The sequence below is a fragment of the Limulus polyphemus genome, unplaced genomic scaffold (assembly GCF_000517525.1).
Source record: "Limulus polyphemus unplaced genomic scaffold, Limulus_polyphemus-2.1.2 Scaffold136, whole genome shotgun sequence".
Taxonomy (NCBI): domain Eukaryota; kingdom Metazoa; phylum Arthropoda; class Merostomata; order Xiphosura; family Limulidae; genus Limulus; species Limulus polyphemus.
The window spans coordinates 894,981-919,606 of record NW_013665746.1 but is presented as its reverse complement, the minus strand read 5'-3'; the positions used below and the strand labels follow the sequence as shown (position 1 = coordinate 919,606).

General features: G+C 31.4%; 1 protein-coding gene across 5 annotated transcripts in view; it reads left to right on the top strand.

Annotated features, from left to right (window-relative positions):
• Window positions 1–1,529: 1,529 nt before the first annotated feature.
• LOC106474171 (AMME syndrome candidate gene 1 protein-like) overlaps window positions 1,530–24,626 on the top strand; it is a 44,531-nt gene continuing 21,434 nt past the window's right edge. For all 5 annotated transcript variants that reach the window (XR_002608826.1, XR_002608825.1, XM_013934865.2 and 2 more), the window contains exons 1-3: window positions 1,530–1,749; window positions 20,756–20,866; window positions 23,158–23,272. Coding sequence is in view for 3 of the 5 variants with exons in the window: in XM_013934865.2 (XP_013790319.2) it covers window positions 1,535–1,749; window positions 20,756–20,866; window positions 23,158–23,272 (441 nt within the window). In the remaining 2 variants the exon portion in view is untranslated. The remainder of the gene's footprint in view (window positions 1,750–20,755; window positions 20,867–23,157; window positions 23,273–24,626) is intronic.

Below are 24,626 nucleotides of genomic sequence, written 5' to 3'. Positions count from 1 at the left end.
AACATCCTTTTGCAAGTGTGTGTGTACAAACAACTGCATTTTTCGCTTTCCGAGTCACATAACTAACGTATAATATTTTATCAAAATATCTTTCCACTTAGTCGAATTTTATTTTAACCTAATATTATAACATAATATTTGGGGAAAACATGGGACTTATTGGTCCATCTTGGCTGTCCCATCCTTTAAACTAAACTAAACATTCAGTTATTATTTTTTATTATAGTATTATTCACGTATTTTTAGATAATTTAACAGTTTCTATCCAAAATGGGTTGAGTGCGGTCCAATACCATTCTGTGGTTCGTGCCTCATTGCCGCCAAAAATAAAAATCGTGCCCAAACTTTGGAGCATTGGTGCGTTATAAGTCTGACAATCAAATCCCAACATTTGGTTAGACAAAAGTTGGTGGTACGTGGTGCCTTCCCTCTAGTATATCACTTCAAAATTAGCTATGGCAGACAGCTCTTGAGTAGCTTTACGAGAAAATCAACAAACAAACAAACAAACAATCCAAAATATTCACTAAGCTTTTAGTAAATCATTTTGTTTAGAACAAGTTCATGAAAATTAGACATGTTATTGGGTGATTAAAAATAATTAGAAGAATACTCGTAAAGGTAAAACATAATTTAATTTAGAAATGAATAGCTTATCTCTTGAATTGTGTCAGAGAAAGAGGTGATGCAGATTTTAAGGAATGAAAAAGAAACAAGTGTTATATACAAATGATATACGTTTGATTTATTTCTTTGCTGTTAACTACAAAGCATCCAAATGGTTTATTTTTACTAGACTCATCAGAGGGGTCAAACCTCGAATTTTAGCTCTATAAAGCCTTAAGTTTATTGCTAATATATCGTGGCTATATGGGTTTGAAAAACACTTTACAGTTTACATGAAATTATTGCCAACATAACGTAATTAAAACTTAATGTGAAAAATAAAGGGCCCAAGCAACTGACCTCTGGGGCGCTACTTTAGGTTCACTGGAATTCATTGACAACAGCTTTTAGCTTTCTCTCCACCAACCATGCTACAACCCATTTACTAGTTTCCCCAACCTCCATTAATGTGATTCTCTTAGCTAACCTTTTGTGCGACCTTTTATCAAAAGCTTTTTGAAAAATTAAGTAGACCAAAACCAAACTCTTTCCATTATTTAGATAACGCATCGCATCCTCGAAAAAAGTTAAGAGAAAATTATGAAGCGCAGATTTCTCTGTAATGAATCCACGCTTATTCTTTTGCTTTCGTGATAGCAAATTAAGATACTTTCCAAATAATCATTTTAAAATATGAACTTACTATTTTTTAAATATTATTCGTAGACTATCTTGAAGGTGTGCATAAAGTATTCCATTGTTTGCCCTCAATAACGAGATGATATCGAACCAGAAAATATGAGAAAACTATAGTTAGTTATTAACTGAGTGTTACACGATGTATTACACCATGTGTGCTACAGAGGGCGCTAGGTCATTCCATTGAAAGCTAACGAGCAGTGGGCAATAGGTAGTGTAGCCTATAGGCATGGCGGCTGGCTGTTGCGGGGCTAAGAAGCAGAAGTTCAACCACCATACTTGTTGTAATGGAAATCTTTTCAACCCAAACCCATATCAACCATCTCTTTATCGAAATGGAATGGTTATTAGCGTGGAGATGTGCTTTTTCTGTTTTGATGTTTTATATTGTCATTTGAACCAGTTTGAAGCTCCAAACCCTCCCAGTTTCCCCAACGACAGCTAGTAAGACTTTTAAGTTTTATTAATTTTCAATTTCATTTAGCTTTAATTTGTGCAAACATTTTTTATAACTATATTATATATAGTATTAGTTGTTTCTAGAAATGCACATATTCAATGAATTTGAAATGTTACTTACGTATTTTGACTAAAGCTATATACTCGTGAAAAAACCTAAAAGGTATACGTTGAACATAAGCATTTAATTTTACCGAACAAAGACATGGCCATTTTGCTATACTCTCGCGAGAAGTGGTCTTATTCAGTTATTGAGAAGCAGCTGTTTTTTTTTCTTTTAAGTTTATATTTGATTTTTTTTTTGGCTGCTCTTAAGATTAAGTGTAACATTCACACGAAATAGTGTATGGGTATAACTTTTTAAGCCAGTTAGTATTTCTTATGAATTACTAAGATTTCCAGTTTATGTTACATAGTTGTAGGATAAAAATATTTTTGATGTTTAACTTTAATGGAGTAAACTGTGTTATTGATTAGAATTTATTCTCAGTAATGTTACGGAGTGTACCTTGGTATTTGTGACTGTTGCTTTCAATTTATTTTCAGTTATTTGTTCTTTTGAAATTTGAAAACTGTTTACTTTGGTTTTTACACTGTAAAATTCTCAAATGTAATTATGAAGAAATGGAAATTAATGATGAAGAAATTCTGTTTTGTGTTGAGGTTGTTTTTTATCTTGGGGAAATGTCACAGTTTAATTATTACTAATATTAGGTGTATTAATTTAACATTAGAAAAAAGGAATTATAATCTGTTTATTATATTTTAGAAATCCTGTAAGTTTGGTAATATCACCCTTTATCTTAAGTATGCAAAATAGCTGATAAAACTGTTAAGTAGATTTTATAAAAAAAATTATATTTATAGGAGTGCCATACTTGACCTTATTATAATTGTTACTCATACATATAAATATAAATCAGAATATTATTTTACAAAACTATTACATTTAAATAGTCAGGGAGGGCACCTTTATCATTCAAATTCAAATTTTTTCCAATGCTAATATGCCCTAGTGTTTGTCTTCTTTGGCTGTCTATAAATCCACCAAGTAACATATGATTAAAAAGGGATAATTTTAAGGATTTCTTTCTAAGAAAATGGCTGATGCTTAAACATTGTTCTGCAGCTCTGTTGAAGCAGAAAGTATGAAAAGGGGTCACTAAAACAGAGGCCTACTTAAATGTGGAACAAGTTTACATAGTACAAGTACTTGTGTTTATTTTATACCAGTCCTTCATCTCTTTAACTAACTCTGTACTGTTTTATAGGCATGCCTGTCAAGTGTATGTATGCTATATAGAGTGAAAAGATATTCCAGTATATATTTATGTAACCTACTAACTGTATATCACTATCTGCCTATTTATTATTCTATTATGGTAATACAGCAAATTAAATGGTGATTAAAATGTCTTAACATTATATTTGTATCTAAAATAAGCAATCTGTGCAATCCTTAAGACTCTAAAGAGTAATTTATTGATATTTATTTATTTGAATATTATGGACCCCCCAATGAATAAATTGGCTATTGGTTCAAATGTTGTTTTTTTTTTCATTTGTATTTCAAAACATTTTTATATAACATGTAACTCTATCTCTCAGAATTCTGTTGTAGATTTATAAATAGTATATTAAACTTTACTGTTTACTTAGGATACTTTATTTGTTGGTTTATCCAAAGCTATTTATCAGAAGAGAGTTAATAAGTTTTCTTTGTAATTGTATAAAATGCTCATGGATGAAAAATATGTTACTAAATATTATTCAAAGAACAGGTAAAACGAGAACTTATAAACAACATGGTAGGCCATTTGCTTACTGGAAAACCATAAAAATCACTAACTCAAGATTATCATAGTCTGTCACACCTATCCAATGAATGTTTAAGCCAACTTAAACTGAAAGCACAGTCATTTACTGAACGTTTAAGATCTCAATTTACAAAATATATTTTTATTACTTCAGTTCAAGGAAGCCATAATTTTTTGTTCTTAAATTTAATATGTCCATAAACAAATTATGGTACTGTGTTTGCTATTTTCAGTACATGTAAATATTTACTAAAAGTTTCAAACTTTCATCACTAATCTTACCCAATTTCCTCCCTTTTTCCATGACACAACAAAATACTTTTCATGCCCTTAGTATAATAGTTTATAATTATCTAAACACAAACATTTATTTTCAGCTTTTATTCACTGGCTGTCTAGATCAAGCAATGTGATATAAAGTCCACTTTGGCTATTATAATCACTTATTACTCTAAATAAAAAAAATTATTTGCTTTTACCAGCATATTAGTTTCATTATAACATTTGGAAAAAAAACTTTAACTAGGTATCCAAATCCTTAAAAGAAATAATGAATAATACAGTAAAACAAACACAAGATACCTCACAAGTGACATTCTTCAAATAAAAATAACTCCATCACATTTTTTCCATCACTATTATGAGAAACTTTATACAACAAAAGTCAACCTAAATGGTGAGTAAGTGTTAAAAATCCTCCTTAAAGTCATCAAGTCTTAAAAATCCTTCTTTAACCATGTTGACAGTCTTTTAGTTTAAGGGCCCATTGCTCCAAAGGCCCAATAGTCCTAAAATGTAAGTTTTTTTTAACAGTTAAATTAATTGTTTGGTTAAACTTGTGAAATTGTATGACAAAAACACCCTAGGATATGAACTAAAAGGTTAGTTTCTCATGGATGTATGAGTAATGTTTATTGTCATTTCTCCAATGTTTTTTTCTTGGATGTATGTGTAGTGTTAGCTGTAGAGCTCACATGTTTATGCATCAGGATTGGATTTGAGAATCTAGCTCTTCTGAGAGAATGAACATTCAAGAGTCTTATTCCATAGTGCTGTGAAAGGGAATGTTATATCTCAGACTCATTAAACATTTTGAAAGCTTCCAGTCAATATAGTTATCTTGACACTGAGCCAATGCAATGAGCTGTACACTACAGTGTCAATTCAAATATTCCTGTTGTTTGTATTTAAAACGAGAGCAAGCTGTCAGAGGTGGCTGACCCTCGAACCTCCAACAAGATGTACCTTTTAAATTTTTCATTTGAGATTCCATTAATCTATTATGGACCTATGAATTTGTTTATTTATTCAATTTTGAATTATATTGCAAAAACAAAAAATATGTTTGCTCAGTTTTATCATGGTCAGTAGCTTTACTCTTTTAACCTCTCTCTAATTTAATTTCAGTTATGAAAAAATGTAAGGAATTACCCCCCCCCCCTCACACATATACACAGACTTATAAACATGTTTTCTTTATGTGATGTGTGTTTGAATGGTTTCACATTTTTAATGGATAATATGTTTTTTATAGTTATATCTTTGAATAGGGATTGAGGAAAGACCTGGAAAGTCATAGGTTTATTAGTCTGACTTCTCTATTAGTAGATGTTGGAATGTATTTACAGCAATATAGAAAGGCATTTGAAAAGTTATTTAATTACTGGTTCTAAACATTTAATTAAAAATTGTTTCCTTGCTATAATTCTTTTAAGCCTTTTTATAGTATAGTTTTCATCTGTATATTAAGCTAACTATGTAAAATTAAATTCACAAAAGTAAGAATTAGTCCAAAAATAAATGAATTTTTCTAAGTTATTTTAAAAATTATAACTGAAAATATTAATGAAATTAACTACAAATAAAAATATAGTAGGTCATTACATACAATATACAGTTAGTTCCTAAAACCCACGTATTTTACCAGTACAAAAAATTATTTATAGTAGTACACACTCAACATCAAAATCTAACAGAAGTTACAAAAAGTCTAGAAATCATACACAAAAATACATGAGCTACTTTTTCTTAGAATTTATTGACTTTCTGTCACCAATTTTCATTATAAGAGAATATCTTGTATAGTCTTCACAACTGATGATGATTGACCTTTGAAAACTGTTTTTTCAACCTCATCCATGTAATTTTAATTAGTTTGACATCAAAGATAAATAGTATGTGGTAATAATCATTAAGCTGTAAAGTTAATAGAGGAGAGATACATAAACTTGGTGAAAAAAAAATGTGTGTGTGTTTAATAAATAAATATTGACTCGGTAAATTGTCAAATATAAATCCTGTTGTTAAATTAACTGCAGTGGCTAGATACCTTGGGATGATCTTTTAAATACTAAATACCTGGCAGCACAAAAACAATAATGAATAATAACAACAATAATAAATAATGATGATAATTTAAAAAAAATTACAAACTATATTGTAGCTCATCAATATTCAAATTAGCAGACTGTATTAATTAACCAGGCTAAAATTCAATGTAATAGAGAAATTATTGAACTTAGTATGAGCAGCCTGTCATCAAGGTAATGACTAATAAAGCCAGACTTCTCAAAATATGGTTAAGTTGAGGAGTAGGCATCTGAAAGTAATATATTTAAAAAGGCAAATGGTAAATCACCCTAAAAACTAGCTGAAAAGTGTAAGGTATATTTGAATGCATAAATGATTACACTAATAAGTTTACTTAATAAATAATGAAATATCAACACCACTAAACACACTGCTACTTAACAGTAAAACTAGGCATTTAACTCAATTAATTGAAAGGATGATTAAGTTGATTAATTTCATGAAAGTAATCAAGCTTAGTATTTCCAATTATTTTTATTATTCTAACCATACATTAATTGAAATATTACCATTATTGTTTTTCATTATTATTTTTTGAATAATTCAGGTTTGTTCAGCTTAACGAGTTAGTGTTGACTCATGAAAAATAACTAATCAGAATTAGGGTTTCCTATTTTTCCAATATTGCCATTATGTTTATTTGTTGTTAAACATAAAGCTATGCAATGGGCTATCTGTTCTCTGCTGAACATGGGTATCAAAAACTGACTTGTAGAGTTATCATTTATTTTCTAGCCATCTTGTGAGAATACTTGTTTAGTGGGATGTAATCAATTAATGAGCTTGATAATTAATCAATAGCAAATTTCACTAATTGCTTAGCTCACTTTAATAATGTTTCTGAATACTTCATGTAATGTCATAAAACTTCAGTAGCAACAGAGAAGTAATAATAACAGCCACATGACATAATAAAATTGATCATTATTTGTTTATTAAATTAATAGCTAATAAATTTAATGTAGTTATGATAGTTTTGGAAAGGTGGTGATATTCTGTAAGATATTTAATCCAATAAGCAGTAGAATGTTTAATTTGGCACAGAAGTGAATAAATTTTTAATGTCCATGTACTTGCAATGAATGAATGTTTTTCCATGGTCAGTTCTGGTAGATAAATGAGTTAAGAAGCAATGTTCATGTTGTTACGTTTGTGTTCGTTTGTTAATTTTTCGTAGAAATTCTTTCCGAGAAACTTCAGCGATACAAGCCTCTTCTTAAATAAAACTAGTTTATTCTTTCTCAATTCAACTTTGCAATACACTTAATTTCCACAGTCACTTTACTTAAACACTTGCTATAATTCACAACGATTCATGCACTTTACTTACGGCTCGACTCGATTATCTGTTTCTATCTCCCTGTCTGCTATTCAATTATTCCCAATGCCGTCACTTCATTTGCCGGGTTATATATACAAAAATAGAAAGTGTCTCGAGCCTTCAGGAACCTTCTAGATACTCATTACGTGTTACCAGCGTCACGTGACTTCCGCTGTCGTAACAATGTATTTTTAGGTGATGAGTTCTAGTAGATAAATAAGTTAAGCAGTGTCAGTAAACCATAAGAAATTTAATGAAACAGTATCCATAAATATTTTAGGATCAGATTTAGTTTAACTTTCACCCTACACAGATATTATGGCAATTATTTGGCACCCTAAACAGCTGCTTATGTTGCTTATCCTATATGAAATAAAACCAGGTATGAATATTATTACAATTTAAATGTGACTAATGTGTAAAGATTTGCTAGCTTTGTTGGAAGTTTGGCTATTAATGAAAACTTAAGTTAAAATAAATATAAATCAACAACATGTGAGCTTAAGTTGTCACCTATGGATAATATCTTTAACTTGCATTTACTGGAAAGCATGTTGAGTAAATTGTGCACAATTTTAAGGCTTGTGGGTCTTTTTTAAACATGAAAGTGGTATTTTTTATGACAAAACAAATATCATCATAACAGTATTTGTGTTCACTAACACAGTGCATTAGTTTAACAAAATTGTTAAATATATTTTATTTCAATTTGTTTTTTTAAATCTGGAATTACTAATAGGCATCCACTGGTCTATGTACATTTTTCTAAAATGTATACATCAAGCTTTGACAAATCCCATGTGCCAGGTCCCCAGGGCAACTAAAAATTTCATTGTGGCACCTAGTATTTTCTCTCATTTTATTCGTGCATAGGGCTGTGCTAAACAGAACTCAAATCTAGAACAGTTTGAAGTCCAGAACTATTTTTGCGTTCTTTGATTCCTAAATCGAACTTTTCTAGGATTTTAATGGCAGAAACTTTTTCATATTATTTCAAGAATGAAGTGCTGTGTTCCACAACATGCTGCTAACTCCATGGCATTTTTTTCTCATTTCAATTCAACTAATCAGTGCACATGTTTAGACTCGGATGGGACCACCAAAGGCAGTTAGTTGAGACAATATTATCATCATTTAAAAGGCTTATCAAACCAGCAACTAGTCTTGCCCATAACCCCATGTCCATTGAAAAAACTACATGAGTAATTCTGAGAACTTATAAGTGAAAGCAAAGAAAAGTATTTAATGTTATCTATTGCATAGGTACTTTTGTTGGGGTTTCCTATTTCATGATGACATGCATCAGTACAGTGTAGCTGTAAACAAAAAACTTAAAGGTTAATACCTTGAAAAACTTTTTCAGCCTCGTACACTTGTACATTCCTAATATGAAATTTGTGTATAAATGGAAAGCCTTGAAGTAGGCCTAATATAATGTTTGTGTCATGCATATATCATACATTTATGTAGAGGAAGAGAGTCCTTGATGTATGAGCTAGTTTATTCCTATATTAAAGTTTGGTCATTTTAAATTGTCTTGTCAGCAGGATGTTGCTGGACAGAGGCAGATGTATTTCACAGTGCCCCAAATCTGTCTTGCATGAACTGTAATATATATAAATTATTTTTAGTTGTAGCTGTTTCTTGATTCCAAAGTCCCAAATCTTTGCAGCAGCTAGCAATAGCCATGCTTGTCTGTATCATGCACTTTAGTAGTTACATGTAAATATCCTGTAGTCGTAGAATTACTATAATGATATGTAGGTCATGGAGAGATAGTAGTTAACCTTGCCAATATTGAAACATATTTTCTTTATTCTTGACCATTCATTACATCTATCAATATTCTTCTGAATCAAAAGAAGTATTTCTTTATTATAAGCTTTCCTAGTTATGTGGCATCATAAACAAAAGTGAATATTTACAGTGCATTGTAGTGTAAAAAATGTTTCAATAAAAAAAAAGGGTGAACAATAGAGTTGCTATCAAAATTGGTCATATAGAAGCTAATGTAAAACATCGCCACATCATCTAATTTTTCCACTTTGTTTTTTATGACTGAGGCATTGGCCTATGTGGTTTATAGCCTTTTCTAATATTAACATTGGAATTTTACTTGTTAACCTATTGCTAGGGAATTCACTGGAAGCTTTGTGAAAAATCAAACCTAAGAAATGGTGTTTAATATTACAAGCTTCCATAATCACCCTAATCTCATGTTCCCATTGTGCCGTGTTCTTTTCAGATTTTTGCCACACAAAGTCTAGAAGACATCTGATAGCATGATTATAATGTAAGGCTACATTATTTTTCATTTCTGATTACACTTAATTTTATCAATTTTGAATAAAGTGATATATATAGCTTCATCAAACACTGTTTCTAAGCTTAGGTTTGGTCTGTCTCTGAAATTGTCTCTTCTTAAATGTTATGTGATTGTTTACAGACATAACAAGCATACATTTTTGGCAACATTCACAACATTGACAACAGAAAAGTTAATTCCTAGTCCAAAAAAACTTCCAATAGGATTTGTGATGTTTCTGTAATCAAATCATTTGAGTAGCTCATTGTATCAAATATCAACTTTTTTTCTTTCATTATCCATATCACAAGTGCAGGTTAGCCACCCAGCTACTTGTTACAAATTTTATGGTAATCTGATGGTGCCATATCTGGAGAATATGGTGGGTGGGGGGGAACTTCCCAACTCCATAATCATTACATCAAACATACCAGATGTGAACATACTTTGTAGTGGAGAAGAAGAATACCTTTTTGATTGACAAATGAAGGGCGTTTCTGATGAAGGGCTTGATTTAAACGTTCCAGTTGCTGACTATAGATCTCTGCATTGACAGTTCGCTGTGAATTGAGGAGTTTGAAATGAATTACTCCTTTGATGCCCCACCATCCTTTGATGCGGATGGAGTCCAGGTTTTGGGGTTGGAAGTGGTTTTCTTCTAGGACTGAGCCATTGTTTTTGGCATTTAATATTTGCATAGAGAATCAATTTTTCATCACCGGTGACAATTCTGTCCAAAAATGGTTCACGCGCATTAAGTGCCAGAAGAGACGAAGCGATGTTCACATGATGGAAACAATGATCATTGGAGAGTTCATGAGGCACCCAAACATCTTCTTTATGGAGTTTTCCCATATCCCTTAGATGTTTACGTATTGTTTTATAAGAGACATGCGATTTCAGGGCCACTTCACGAGTGTGTTGCCTTGGGTTAGACTCAACAAGAGTCTTCAGAGCATCAATATCAATTCCAACATGTCAGCCCCTGCCGTCACAGTTTTTAAGGCTAAAGTCACCTGAATGAAATTTACTGAACCATTGTTGACAATTACGAACGTTCAGAACATTTCATAAACTTCTTTGATATTCTTTGTGGCTACAGTGGCGTTGTTTTCCTTCTTGTATTCAAACAGTAGTACTTGCCAAATTTGTCTCGTCATGTGCCATCACTATAAAGGATTAGAGTATACTAAACTTTACACATTATATAGGCTACATTAACGTGATGTTTGGGCAGTTTGTTTAACTATTATACTTGGTTTACATTTTTTGGGGCGGTTAATGAAAGTATTCCAAAATGTGACATTAATTTCTTGACGACCTAATATATTCATCCCATGTCTTCTCTTTATACCTGAGAATTGAATCCCTTACTTGCATAGCATCAAAAGATTTTCTTCTACTAGGCATCATTATTTCCAGTCAGTTGAAACATTTTGTGTAGTATACTGTGTCATTATTTGTTCTTAGTTTGGTTGGAAAGTGCTACCAATTCATAGGTGAATATGATGTAAAAAGTTTAAATTTGCGTTTTTTACCTATACAGATGTCTTTGATTGTTTATTTCCTTTGGATTGTTAAAATTCTAAAAGTATACTTAGTTCGTGGTCTTCATTGATCTTCATTACTTTAATCTACAGACATAATTTGTCTCTTACCTGTAATGTTTAAGTGTGCATGCTTAACATTCAGTCATTCATATAATTTTTGAACAATACTCTGTAATACTTAAAAGTACATTCTTGTTATTGATATATTTTTGGAAAGAATCCTATAATACCTACAGTGAGTGTGCACTCTTGTCATTCACTCATTCATAACAGTTTTACATTTTATTTGTATACCATTCTTAATTATTGTAAGCAATATTATGTTATGTTTTTAGGTTTCTTATTAATTTTTTATCTAAAATTCAATTGCTACTTCACAGTATATTGGGAATCACACTACCATTTGGATGCAATGCAACTGTAAGTGAATAGTGTGATTGTTTCTTATACCATTACATGATGAGATCTTGCTTACATCAGTAGTAAGATTTTCTTGTATCATTGCATCATGATATCCTGCTTACATCAGTAGTAAGATTCCTTTGTGTACCATTCATGGTATATGATTAAATTTATAGTAGAATTATTTCTTGTGCCATTATGAGACCCTGCTTAGATCAGTAGTAAGATTATTTCATATTTATGTATCTTCATGAGTTTATGGTTAAAGCACTTTCAACTACAAAAGAGATACTTCTTTGTATTATGCCATGTTTATCAAAGTATATTAAACCATAATTGGTTATGGTTGATGCTGATATATATATATATATTTATATATATATATATAGTTCTAATCATTTTATTAGTACTAGACTATTTGGTTACAAGTAGATATAGCACATTTTTTTTTTTTCATTAGGTCTGTTACAACTTTTAAATACTGACTTTTTTAAAAATGTTTTATGAAAAATCTGTACTATTACTTTGCAGCTATCTGGTAATAGTTCTATTCCTTATTTTCAAGCATTCTAAATAATTTACAAGTTCAAATATTATTATGTAAATTACTAAATACGACACATTTTTATTATTTTTCTACTATGGAAAGAGTTTTCAATTTTTGAAGCATCAGTTTGTTTCAGCTATCTTATACTCTGAGATTGGCAAATGTGTAAAAAAAGGAATTTATAGTACATGTGTTTGAAATGAAAATATATTAGCTAGTGTCTTGTATGCAAGCCTGCAGTCTAGTTGAGGAAAGGAATTTTGCAGGTTACTACCATTGGCAATATCTTTAGATCAATGTAAATTTAAGCATAGAATTATCCAGAAATAAAATTATTTGGAGTGTTCCAATTTACAATCAAAGTATATCTAAATATATTACATTTTGCTTCTCCTTTCTCCTGTGTATAGTTTGAAATGTCTTGTGTAATTCGTATGCAACATATGATGTTATGTTGCAAGTGTACCTTTACAATAGTAATAGTTCATCAGTAAAATGTGTAAACTACATTTTTCTATTAAATAATCTTCTTTTCAATTTTTTGACAACAGAATCCTAGCTCATTTAATAAACAAATGTCAGTTGTTGCCTGTTTTAGTTCTTTTTGGGTTTGAGTGCTTTCCTCCTTACAAATTAATTCTTAGGTGGATGCTTCACGTTAATTTATATACCTTCAACATTTTATGTTTTTTGTTCCCTTTTTTCTTTTTTAATGATATAATGAAAATAGTGTAAAAGTTAGTCTGGCAACATTTCTAAACAATGACCAGTAGCAAGCTTGTATTCTGATTGGTATTAAGTTTGCTGAATCCATCCAGGTTTACAGATAAATGCTGTCCTGGTATTACATCTGCTGAATCCATCCAGGCTTGCTGAGAAATTCTCTCCTGGTATTACATCTGCCGAATCCATCCAGGCTTGCTGAGAAATGCTCTCCTGATACTACCTCTGTTGAATCCATCTAGGCTTGCTGATAATTTCTTTCCTGGTATTAACTCTGCTGAATCCATCCAGGCTTGTTGATAAATGCTCTCCTGGTATTATATTTGCTGAATCCATCCAGGCTTGTTGATAAATGCTCTTCTTTAGTTTGAAGTTTAGTATTATAGTGACAAACTTACTGTGAGTCATTTGCATTTGATTGAGCCTTAGAGCAGTTTTGTGATCACCCTGAATATGGATAAGATTTACTTAGTAAGGTTTTTTTTTTTTGGGGGGGGGGGTGTTGATGTTTGTTTAGAACTTGATTAAAATATAGTTTATATGTTTTAACTGCCCACCCTACATGATGACTATTTGATATAGTAAAAAACCACTCTTGTTAGGATTAAAGCAATATATTTCTTTTTCTACAAGTGAAATTTATGGATAGAAACAGTGTCAAATTATACCAATCACCTCTTCTACCACCTCTGCATGATGACTGTTTTAAAGATCTAGGTTCACTAAATGTAGGTATGTAAGAGAGTAATTAGAATAGATATATAATATTTATGCACACACAGAGGTATACACAGAAAAAACTAGATAATCTATTACTTCTTTCCACCTAAAGAAAGTATGTGTTTTCTACTCCAACCCTTTCATTAAAAAAAGTGGTTTCTCCTGATTTCACTTTTGATATTGATGTTTGAAATATTGTAGATTTTTATAAAAAAAATCACGAGTAAGTTTACCCATAAAAAGAAACACTGCATCTGATTCTCTTTTGTAAATACCACAAGAAACAAGCTGACCTTATTTTTCTATGGCAATAAAGAAAGCTAAGTGGTACTGAAAGTTTGCTTCTGTTTTACTGTTACTTTTTTATGTTCTACTTGTACATTATGAATGTCATTCACATTTGGTAAGACTATCTGCAACAAAGCATGTGTATGTTATGTGATGCATGACATTAAAACCTGGATGAGCTGTAATGCTTGACTTAAGTAGTATTTAACTATAATGCACATGTATTTATAATATATATTATTAGAGAATTACAAAATGTAGCAGATAAAAAGTAACACAAAAAATCTTTTCTGTGCACTTTGAATGCTTATAACATAGTGTATTGACCCAAAAACTTCAGTATAGAAGAAAGCACATTTATTTTTGGATTTTGTAAATACATTTGTTTATCTGTTATTGCTTACCAAAGTGGATTTTATTCGATTCATTTTATTTGCTTAAACTTCCCACCTCTGTGTACAGATTAAATTGTTTGATAATTTAAATATGTAATTAATTTTGATAATATACTCACTTGTGAGAAAATGGTAATTAGTAATATATCTAATTGAGATTGTAAAACATTGATGTTTTTCTGACCATGCAAAATACAGCAAGATTTTCCATGCATAAGAACATGTACATAGATCAGAGTCAAGTCCAGGTTAAAAGTCATGTTAGTGGATTATAGGTCATTAGAAGATTTACAGTTTTAAATCAAGTTAGCTAAATGAATCATAGTTTTAAAACAGAATGGAGGAAAAAATTTTAAATTTAAAAACCTTCTGAAGTATGAAAGTTAATGGTCCTTAAAACTAATTTGGTTTTATTTTCCCTGTGTATGTGAGATTTTGAAGTTGTGTGACATGTAAACAGTATTTGTATATAATTGAAACAGGAATATGTGAGGGAAAATAGTAGCCAATATTTAAAATGATACTAAGCTTCATTTATATAAAGAACACTTTAAATAACCTTATTTATTTACTTAGCAAAATGTAGTTTCTGCATGTTTAGTTTGGTACTTAGCTCTTCTATGTTTTTTATGTTAAGGACTTTGAACTTTCTATATGTGTGTGCTCTAAGGCTACTTATGCTACACAATTCTAGCTTTGCGGTCACTAATAATATTGAACAGATTACTGTGATGCTTATTAATCTCCTTTTCTTTGCCTTTGCTTACTTAGTTGTATAACATTTTTCATATTTTGTTATTGACCTGGTTTAATTATTCTTAAAACCTATAGCTTCCTTTTCTCAACCAAATACTGTTCAGTCCAATTTATAAGTACATTCATGAAAATTAAGGTTTTTTTATATCACTCTGAATTATTACACAACAGAATTTCAGTGTATTTATAATAATATATTATGTTAACTGTATATATCAGCTTGCATTCAATTTTAATTTGTCAGTATGGTTATGCTTTCTTTCAACTAATAACTAATATCTAAAATAGAACATTAATTGACATTTTTCCATCTGTCTGTTGCTAAAGGAGGTCATTGCATCATTTATATTGTCTTTAACAGTTTAAGCAAAATGTTCAATGTTCTAACATCAATTTTTTTCACTAATATGTGTGTATATAAATTACACTGGAATTTGATAAGTCAGTTTTAAGGATGAAGTATATTATAGTATTTATGTGCATTTTCCATTGCTCTGTTTATGTTTTTAATAAGAAATGTTCCATACATGCAGCCCATGTCTGTTTGATAAAACTAAGATTTAGTACATGTTCCAGATAAAATATTTTGAAGTCACATAATTAATTTGTTTATTTGGGCTTTCATTTATGAGTAACAAAAAAGTACTTGTAAAATTGCTACTTTATGTCCAAACTTTAAAGTATAATGTTTTAATTCATATTAAAATAAAAATATGAAGATCAGTATTAGAAATTATTTTTTTGTAATTCATCATTTAAACTAGATGAAAGCAGAATTAATCCTGTTGATAGAATTGTAGTTCATAAAACCATCTTTAATAAATATGTTTGTAAGCAATATGAATACAATGATTATTTGCATCATTTTCAAATGATTGTACTAGTCTTAGGTACTGATAAATTGTGTATTACTTTAGGGCTATACGCTGATAACTCACTGAGAAGTTAGTATTCCTGAATTTTTGCCTTCTGGTCTTGCTTTGATTTTACATCAAGAAATAGAATAGTTGCTTATTAGTCATATGGAAAGAGAAAGGTCTCGTGTAAAAGAATGTTCTCAGAATGAACTGTTGAAAAGCAAAAACATAGTATTTGGTACCATTTGACATAGTTGAACTTAATTATAATGTTTATTATTTTGTGATATCCAGGCAGGTCATGTTTTTACCTGCTTTAGTGATATAGACATTTTTTAATTTTGTGTTTATATAGTATGTATGCACTTTTAGCATAAACTCATGGTTGTTGAGATTGCCTTGTTCTAGTTGCTTTGTTTCTTAATTCTGTATAGCAGATAGTGTCTATTCTGCCCAAGAGGAAATTGCAGTCATATGTACTATTTGAATAGATAGGAGTGGTGACTGTAATATCCTTTGCTGGCCAAAATGATGGTATTTTTATGTTACAGTCAACCAATGCTGTGAAAGAACAAAGGTCACGAGGTGACACTGTTGACTAGACAAAGAAACAAAAATTACTTGTTGAGTGAGGCACACTTTTTTGGTTCAATTCTACTAGAAGTTAATCAAGTGAAGATCTTACTTGAAAGTCATCATGTTTTAGTTCTAGAGAAATCAATTCTGAGAGAGTGAAAGCTGTTCTACTAAGAACAACCTAGAAGAAATTTGAATGTTGTAATTCTGTTTGTGCAGGTACATATGCTGTGTTTTCTTTTTGTCTGTTCTGTGGTAATGATTATTTTCATTTTTGCTATATTTGACTAGTTCCATTAATTCATACACTAGGAAAATTCAGTTATGAGATTCAGAAATAATTTTTATTGCATGAGTGATTTTTGATGTTATTAGCAGGTTGAACTATCTGATACTTATCAGCAGTTTTCTGAGATGATACCTCATCTCAACATAGCTTGGCTATCTTACTTTGCAGGTGCATTAGAGATTTGCATGCGACTAGCCTTTAAACAACTGCCACCAAATTTCATGAGATTTTAAGTGAATTGCACTAGTGCATGGTGATGTCATCATGTGACAAAAGCCCTCCATCAATAGGAGGGTGATACAACTCCATGCACAGTAACTACCCTATGTACTCATAAATATTCATTCTTCTCTTTGGCATTGTATTGAACTGATGTGTTTAAATTGCTTGTCTACATTCAAATTACTGAAGTTTGCATCATTTTCATTTTCTTTTGTTTTAAAAGCTTTAAGTTTTGCTATGAATTTTCAAAGGATGGTGATTTATGTTAGGTCCTGAGTGGGTAATGTTGTTCACTTAGACCTTATTGGAGCTGTGGCTCTTAGAGACTCGTTAACTGTTAGGGTTGTTGCAGTTGTTGCAACCATAGCTCAACATGTTGTGGATTAACATATGATTAATAGGCCTTTTATTCCCATTCTGTTGTTCAAATTTCTTTCTCAACAGTCAAAAATGATGTGTTGGACTGTAACCCTCACTTGATTTGCTTTGGATGGTACTTTACCATTCATGAGATGACTTTAACCTTTCAATCTCTTTCTACATTTCTTTCTCGGGTATGTTCCTTTCTGTATCTTTTACTCGTGTTCTTTATTATTTTTCATTTTTTCACTGTCACCCACAATTCTTGGGATTTATCTTGTCTTTTCTCTGTACTTGTTATTAGGTTCTATGCCATTATCTTTCTCCGATATCTCTTTCCACTTGCCCAAATGCCTCATCCCCCTCACTTTGTAGACTTTTTTCCTTTGCCTATCTTGATTCATTGTTATTGGTATCACTGACCAGCTTGGGGATCATGCCCGTTACCTTATATTTCACTTTTAGACCCTCCTTTTTTCCTTTTTTTGTGATTTTTTCTCTACCCTTCTGTATTCCTTCTCCTAACCCCACATTTTATTTGAAGCACTTCTTCATGCTTCTGATGGCTTCTATAGGCATTTTTGTCTCTTTTCTTTTTTTTTACTTTTTCTGCTCTATCCCTCTGTATTTTCCTTTTTCCTCTTTCTTGACCTTGCCCTTTACTCTTATTCCCTGTCTAAATCTGTCTCCTTCTCATCTTCTTTCTACCAGAAGTCTGGTTCATCTTTTTGCTTGTCAGTGACTATCACACACTACAATTGTGTGAGTACCTAATGCTTCTCCTGCTGTTGTTCTCAATTTATACTGATGTTCATTTTTCATTTCTTCACCTTGGTTCTTTTCCCTACTCTCCTTTTCTCATTCCTCTGACCTTATCTATAGTATTTCACCCAGTCTGTGGTTGGTCATGGTCAATGTGTCGGACACCTTTCTACACATCTCTCTTGGCCTGTCCTCTTTGTGTTCTATACTTCAACCTTTTCTTTTCATATCTTCTTGTTTCTTGCTCTTCTCCTACCTCCCTTCCTTACCTAGGGCAACTTGATTGAGGGGCTTTTCTTGGTATCTGTTTTCTTTCTCACTTCCACTCATTGTTTGGTACCTTTGGACATTTTCTCTTGTTTCAACTGCAATCAGCCTATTGCCTTTGCCTGTATGCTATGGCATATCTGGCCACCAGATTTTGCACTTATTTTTCTCTTCCTACATGAGAGGTTTTTTTTGCTTTTAGGGACTTTGGCTTTCCTAGAACTTCTCATTCTTTTGGGAGATGCACTTATGTTTCCTACTATATATCTTACAGACCCATGGTTTTCATTCTTGGGGTCTATTCTTCTTAAGAAACTGTTATGTTGGCTAGAACTTGCCCAGACTACTTTCTGCATTCCTTTATTGGCTTTCAAACCAGATCTCTCTATCTCTTGTGTACAAGTACTTGGATGGTCATGTTCTTATTCTGCCTGTGACACATGAAGCTCCTTTGCGTCTTTCTCCCGTACCATAAAGGTGAAAAAGTTTACCTTGGACGAGATGTAATCTCCCACTAGTGTGCCCCAACAGAACCTCTGCCATTGGGTGTCACACTCCATGAGTTTTCTTATGGCACTTTCTGAAGGGAGCTCATCTAGGTAAAAGTTACACCGGCATCTCCAAAGCTAAACTTTGTACGAAGGTACCATTTTACCGATCAGATTACAATTGGAAACCACCAATTGCTGATTATTATAATGCACAATTGGCCTGATTCCAATTATGTACAGTAAAGTTGATGTCATTGTGTAGTATTGTTGACAGTTTAACTTTAAAAGTGTAACAACTGCAGAGAATGTACTTTGAAGTTTCATTAAATTTGAAATGGTTGAAGCCACAAAAATAAAAAAAATCAAACTCTCTTTTCCGTTTTTTACACAAACAAGTGAAAAATAAAAAATGAGGACTGATCTTGTGGCTGGTACATGACTGATACGTAATGTTAAGTGAGCATTGTGAGAGACAAATTGTTGAGGTTCATTGTTTAATTAATCATTCACTTCAGCCATAAGTACAAAGACTTTTGCTATCACTCTACACATATTGAACCACTTTCTCAAACAAATAAAGTATTCCAACCAAAAGTCAAATAGTGATAGCATTTTAAAGTTTTTGTTCATAATCTGGTATGATTCTAAGGCCTTCATGTCTTGTAATGTAGACTACAAGCATGGTTTATGCTGAGGAGTGTCAGTGTGTGTATCGTAATGCATAAACTTAATGTGTGCATTGCACAAATGTTCATTGTTCATTCTTATACCAACTTCAACATATATACGAATTGTGTTACAGGGTTAGCTGTATACTATATCATACATGGCTCTGTTATACTGAGAACAAAGTCGTGCCGCAAAACAACCTTTCCAAAAATAAATTGCAGATTGTTCCACTTTTGGAAAGTACAATAATAAGAAGAGTTAAATGTTTTTACTTTGCTTGAACTTGAAAAATTGACCAGTGCTGCAAGACAGACGTTGTAAAAAGAGCAAAAATAATGTTTACTCCTAAGAACTGGTGAACTAAGCGTCAAACATGGCATATCATTTCAAGAACTTCGTAGGCAAAGTCTGTATAGATCTCCAGGAAGCACACAGTGTGTATTAGCTCTGTATATAGGGTGCTGTTATTGAACATTTGCTAATGTACAGTCCATAAAGAAATGGGTGTGCTTTGTGATGTGCAGAGCATTGTTTTTTAACCTTTCTTTTGTTCAGCGTATCAACTTGTGTAAATAAATAAGCAACAGACAGAAATTGTTTTAACTGATTATATTTTATTCTATGGTGAATAAGGTTTCGTGTTTTTTGTCAAAAGAAAAAGGAAAAAGTACAGGGTTATGATTGTAAGCATACTTACAAATTAGAAGATTGTTGTTTTAAATAAAGTGGTTTAGGTGGTATTATTTTAAGTTTCTCAGCAATTGGTTTTTTTGTGATTGGGAAATTCAACAAATTCTACTGATTCAGATTGCTGAACCAATTATCAGTAAAACACTATACAGACGGAGGTACTGTCTCAGAAGTTAACATTTTTCTTACATGAAAATGTATATCCAATAAATACCTTGAAATGCATTCCTACCCATTCTCCCCACTTCTGGTGCAACTTTGTTTCTTTGACAAGACAGAGAATGAAGATTCATGAGTACAAGTGCATAAGGGTAGTTATTGTGCATGGAGGTGTGTTGCACTCCTATTGGCTTTTGCTACATGATGTCATCATGCAATAGTGTAATTCATGTAAAATTAGGTAGGAGTTGCTTTAAAGCTAGTAGCATGGAAATCTCTAAGATAGAAAGACAGGAAACACAGCTAAACTGTGTTAGAGGTGAGTGTCTATCAGAAATACATGTTTAGGTAAAGAAAATGTTAGCTTTAGCTGAAAATAGTGCAGTTGTATAAATTTTACACATTTACCTTTTCTTGGGTATTATTCTTTTGTAACTTTTCTCGTCTTTTGTTAGTCCCCTTTTTGTTACATGGAAGATAGGAAAAGACAGGAGATTGAGAGGCTGTATTGGAACCTTCAACTCAATGAATCTACACAATGGACTCAGGGAATATGCTGTGACAAGGTAAGTACATTGATCCCATAGGTCAGGGAAACAGGGAAAAATCGATGAATTTTATATTTTGTGTTCTGGCCTGGTAAACATTAGGGAATTCATTTTGCAGACCATTACTGGGAAAAATAATTGAATTTCATACACTTCAGTGATGCTTATAGGACATGGTGAAAAAATAAGTTGTTATTAGTGCTACAAACTTACATAAAGTTAATTCTGGTGCATTTGGCATGTCAATGTGTATATTTTATACATAAACATTGTTATATCTACATTGATTTTATTAAAATATTATTATGTACTGTTAAGCATCATGGAGTATGAAGAGTCTTTAATAGCTTATGCTTAGAAACAGCTAGGTCTTTGCCTAAATGGAGCATGCTTCATCTTGTCTTCCTATTATTATGTACTGTTAAGCATCATGGAGTATGAAGAGTCTTTAATAGCTTATGCTTAGAAACAGCTAGGTCTTTGCTTAAATGGAGCATGCTTCATCTTGTCTTCCTATAATTAGTCACATGGAGGACTATTTTAATACAGACTAAGCCTTAAAACCCTTAACAAACTACTATTTAAAGATAGGTTGTTTCCATTAATCATTTTCATCTTACAAATTTGAGTACATTAAAAAAACAATCCCCAGGTCAGTAGAATAGAAGGAACACAATACCTTCTGTATATTTTGTACTTGCACTTATAATTATTCAATTAATTATCAAAAATAACCATAATAATTTAATAGTAATTTTGTTTTAACTCATTATAAAACAAAGTATACATCACTAAACATTGCCTGTAGCACACAAAGACATGATGCTAGTACAGTTTGGGCAAGTCTCTCCAAGAGACAGGTAGAATGTCATCTGTGACAGCTTAGGAAAATGTATATAAAGCAAAATATGGATGGCAATATATAATATTAGTAATTTGGAGACACGTTTGACACTTATTGTCACATTAACTCAAAGATTTTAAAACTTTTGATACAGATGAGCTTGATACACTTAGTTTTAAAGCACGTGTGGAAATGTGCTCTTGATCAGTGGATGATTCTGTTAACATGTGCAATTGTTTTGTAGATATTGGAAATATGAGTTTATTTCAATATATGAATAGTAAATGAAAGTGTTGTACATTCACATACACACTCTGAAAGTGTTGCTTTGATAAATATTTGACATACGAGAAGTGTACTTGTTAAAAAATATTCCATTTTTCAACAGTGAACATCGACATGTTTCTTCCATGTATTAAAAGTTAATGCAGTAATCACAAGTGTTATTTATGATGTGATAAAATTTTTGTGATTAAAGTTAAAAAGTGTGAGCAGTATGCACTATCATAAAAAAATGGATAAATTGACTTTGTTGTTCGTGTTCTAATAAAGTTTCAATAATTCAGTAATGGCATGATCAATCATACTGAAATTCTGCTAGATGATATTTAAGCAAACTGTGACTGAACAAACAGAATGTTTTGTCTTTATTAAAAAGTACCGAATAATGTTTTGGAATTTCACATTTTATTATAGGTAATGATACATTACAAGCATAGAACAAATGGTGAGGGAATAACATATTTTGATCAGGGAAAGGTCTAGGAAAAGTTGGTGAATTTCATTCTGCCAAAGTTGTGGGAACCATGTTAGTAGGGTAGAAGTTTTTTTATTTGGCTTTGAATACTGGAATCTTTTCATTTGCACATCAAGAAATGGGTATGATTTTTCAGCACAGTTATATCTTTTCTGCATGGTTATTCAAATGGGTTTTTATGTATTATTCTTTATAAGCTATAGTTTTACTACAAGTGTAAGGTTATTCATTTAATACTATATGATTTCAGTTAACTTGAACTTAAACTGTATTGCTTAAAGCCTTCATAATTCAATGTAATAAATTTTTCTTGATATTTGCAGCTAATTCTGTTTCTTTACACTAAGACAGTTTTGATGTATTTTAATGAAATGTACCAGTCAAACTTGTGAAAAGATTGTGGTATTTTGGTGCTTTAAATTTTCAAGAAAATAGGTCTTGTGAATTCTTTTTTTTAGAGAATTTAATGTACAGGCATAATCTAGATTCTAGGTTAATTTATAGTGTATTTAAGATGTTACTACTGTAGAAGCTATTCATTAAACACACATCATCTGATAGTTTGTGATTCATTGATGTTTTTAGAATTAACTATGTGTGCATGAGTTTCATGGTAAATTCAAAATACAAATAAACAACATATATTCCAACATATATTATTATTGTATTGTTTTTAAAAACAATAATATGATTTCTGACTGTTAACAGTGCTTTCAAAGACAGCCGTTTTAGCCCAATTACTCGTGACGAGTTTAACAAACTTCATGTGTCTGTTTCCATTCTCCGACATTTTGAAGATGGACAAGATTACCTAGACTGGGAGGTTAGTTTATAGTTATACATATAAAGAAGAAAATTCCTTTTAAATATTTTAAGTTTAGATAAGGTAAATGATTTTGTATCATAATATATCAGGATTTCAGATTTTTGTTAGTCAATATTATCATTCTTAAGATCAATGTAGAAGGGCAGAACAAAAATTGGGTTTGGTGTCCTTGTAGTGATTTTCCCCATATTTTTACTTTAACATTGTATTGTGAAACAGTCTTAACCTATGTTTATTTATTTATCTCAATGATCACCTCAATTTGAATACCTGGCACATTTTGTGTTCTGAAATACTCCCATTTTACCTCATACATATGTAGTCTCCAGTTTCCGAAATCACTACTATATTGTATGAATGAAGCACTGCTAACAATATGTGGACTGTGTTGAATAGAGTAAAGGCACTGTTAACAACACAAAGAAAATGAGTTGACAAAAATTTGATGGGTCAGGATTAAAGTCAGAGTAAACAACAATGAAGTAAAAAATAAATTTTTACGGATTTGGCTAGAGAAGTTGGTCGTTCTAAAAAGAAGTGGTAATGTGTCATTCAAACTTAATGAACTGTCATGAGGTGGACATACCAGAGAAAGCTTTGTGTGTAGCCTACAATAAACTCAGAGCATACAAATCTAAAGGGGTTTCCACTTTAGAAGAACATGCCAAACATTCAAAGAAATGTTTAGATAAACTCATGTTTAAAACATACTGTGTTATGGAGATGGGAGAAGTGGTTTCAACCTTTAGATCTACCGAGTTGCAGTCAAAATCCATATTCCCTTACGGGATACACACAGCTCAACAATAGAAACGTTTTTGATATTGAAGTCAAACCTACATTTAAATTTTGAAATTTCTTATTGGTAGTTGACTATTTATACCTGTGGACTAAAAGCTTTGTGGATATTTGTTTTTGATCTGTTTGGATGAACAAGGGAATTAATGAAAGGTATGTACAAGTATTAAACTTTTATTTTTAGTAAATGTTGTCTTGTGAGGTCAATCTTTCATTTCTTGTTCTACCTGTCTGGTGTTGATTTTTATGTAATTAAAATATCAATAGGTACCTATAGAATATATTGTAGAGTTTGAATAATAGTAATAATACTACACTAATAATACTAATTAGTGTAGTACATTCTTAAGAACAGGAACAGTTATGTTTTTAAACCCACTGATTTTGATGTTTAGCATGCTAACATTTTAAGGAAATGTCTGCAGAAAAGTTTCAGGATAAAGGTAGTTTTGTTTCTTCAGAATGTGGTCAAATCTATTCTGTATTGTTTTTGAATATACATGGAACTTTGCACTTAAAGTCAGAGATGAAAGTCTTCCGGATATATCCGGAA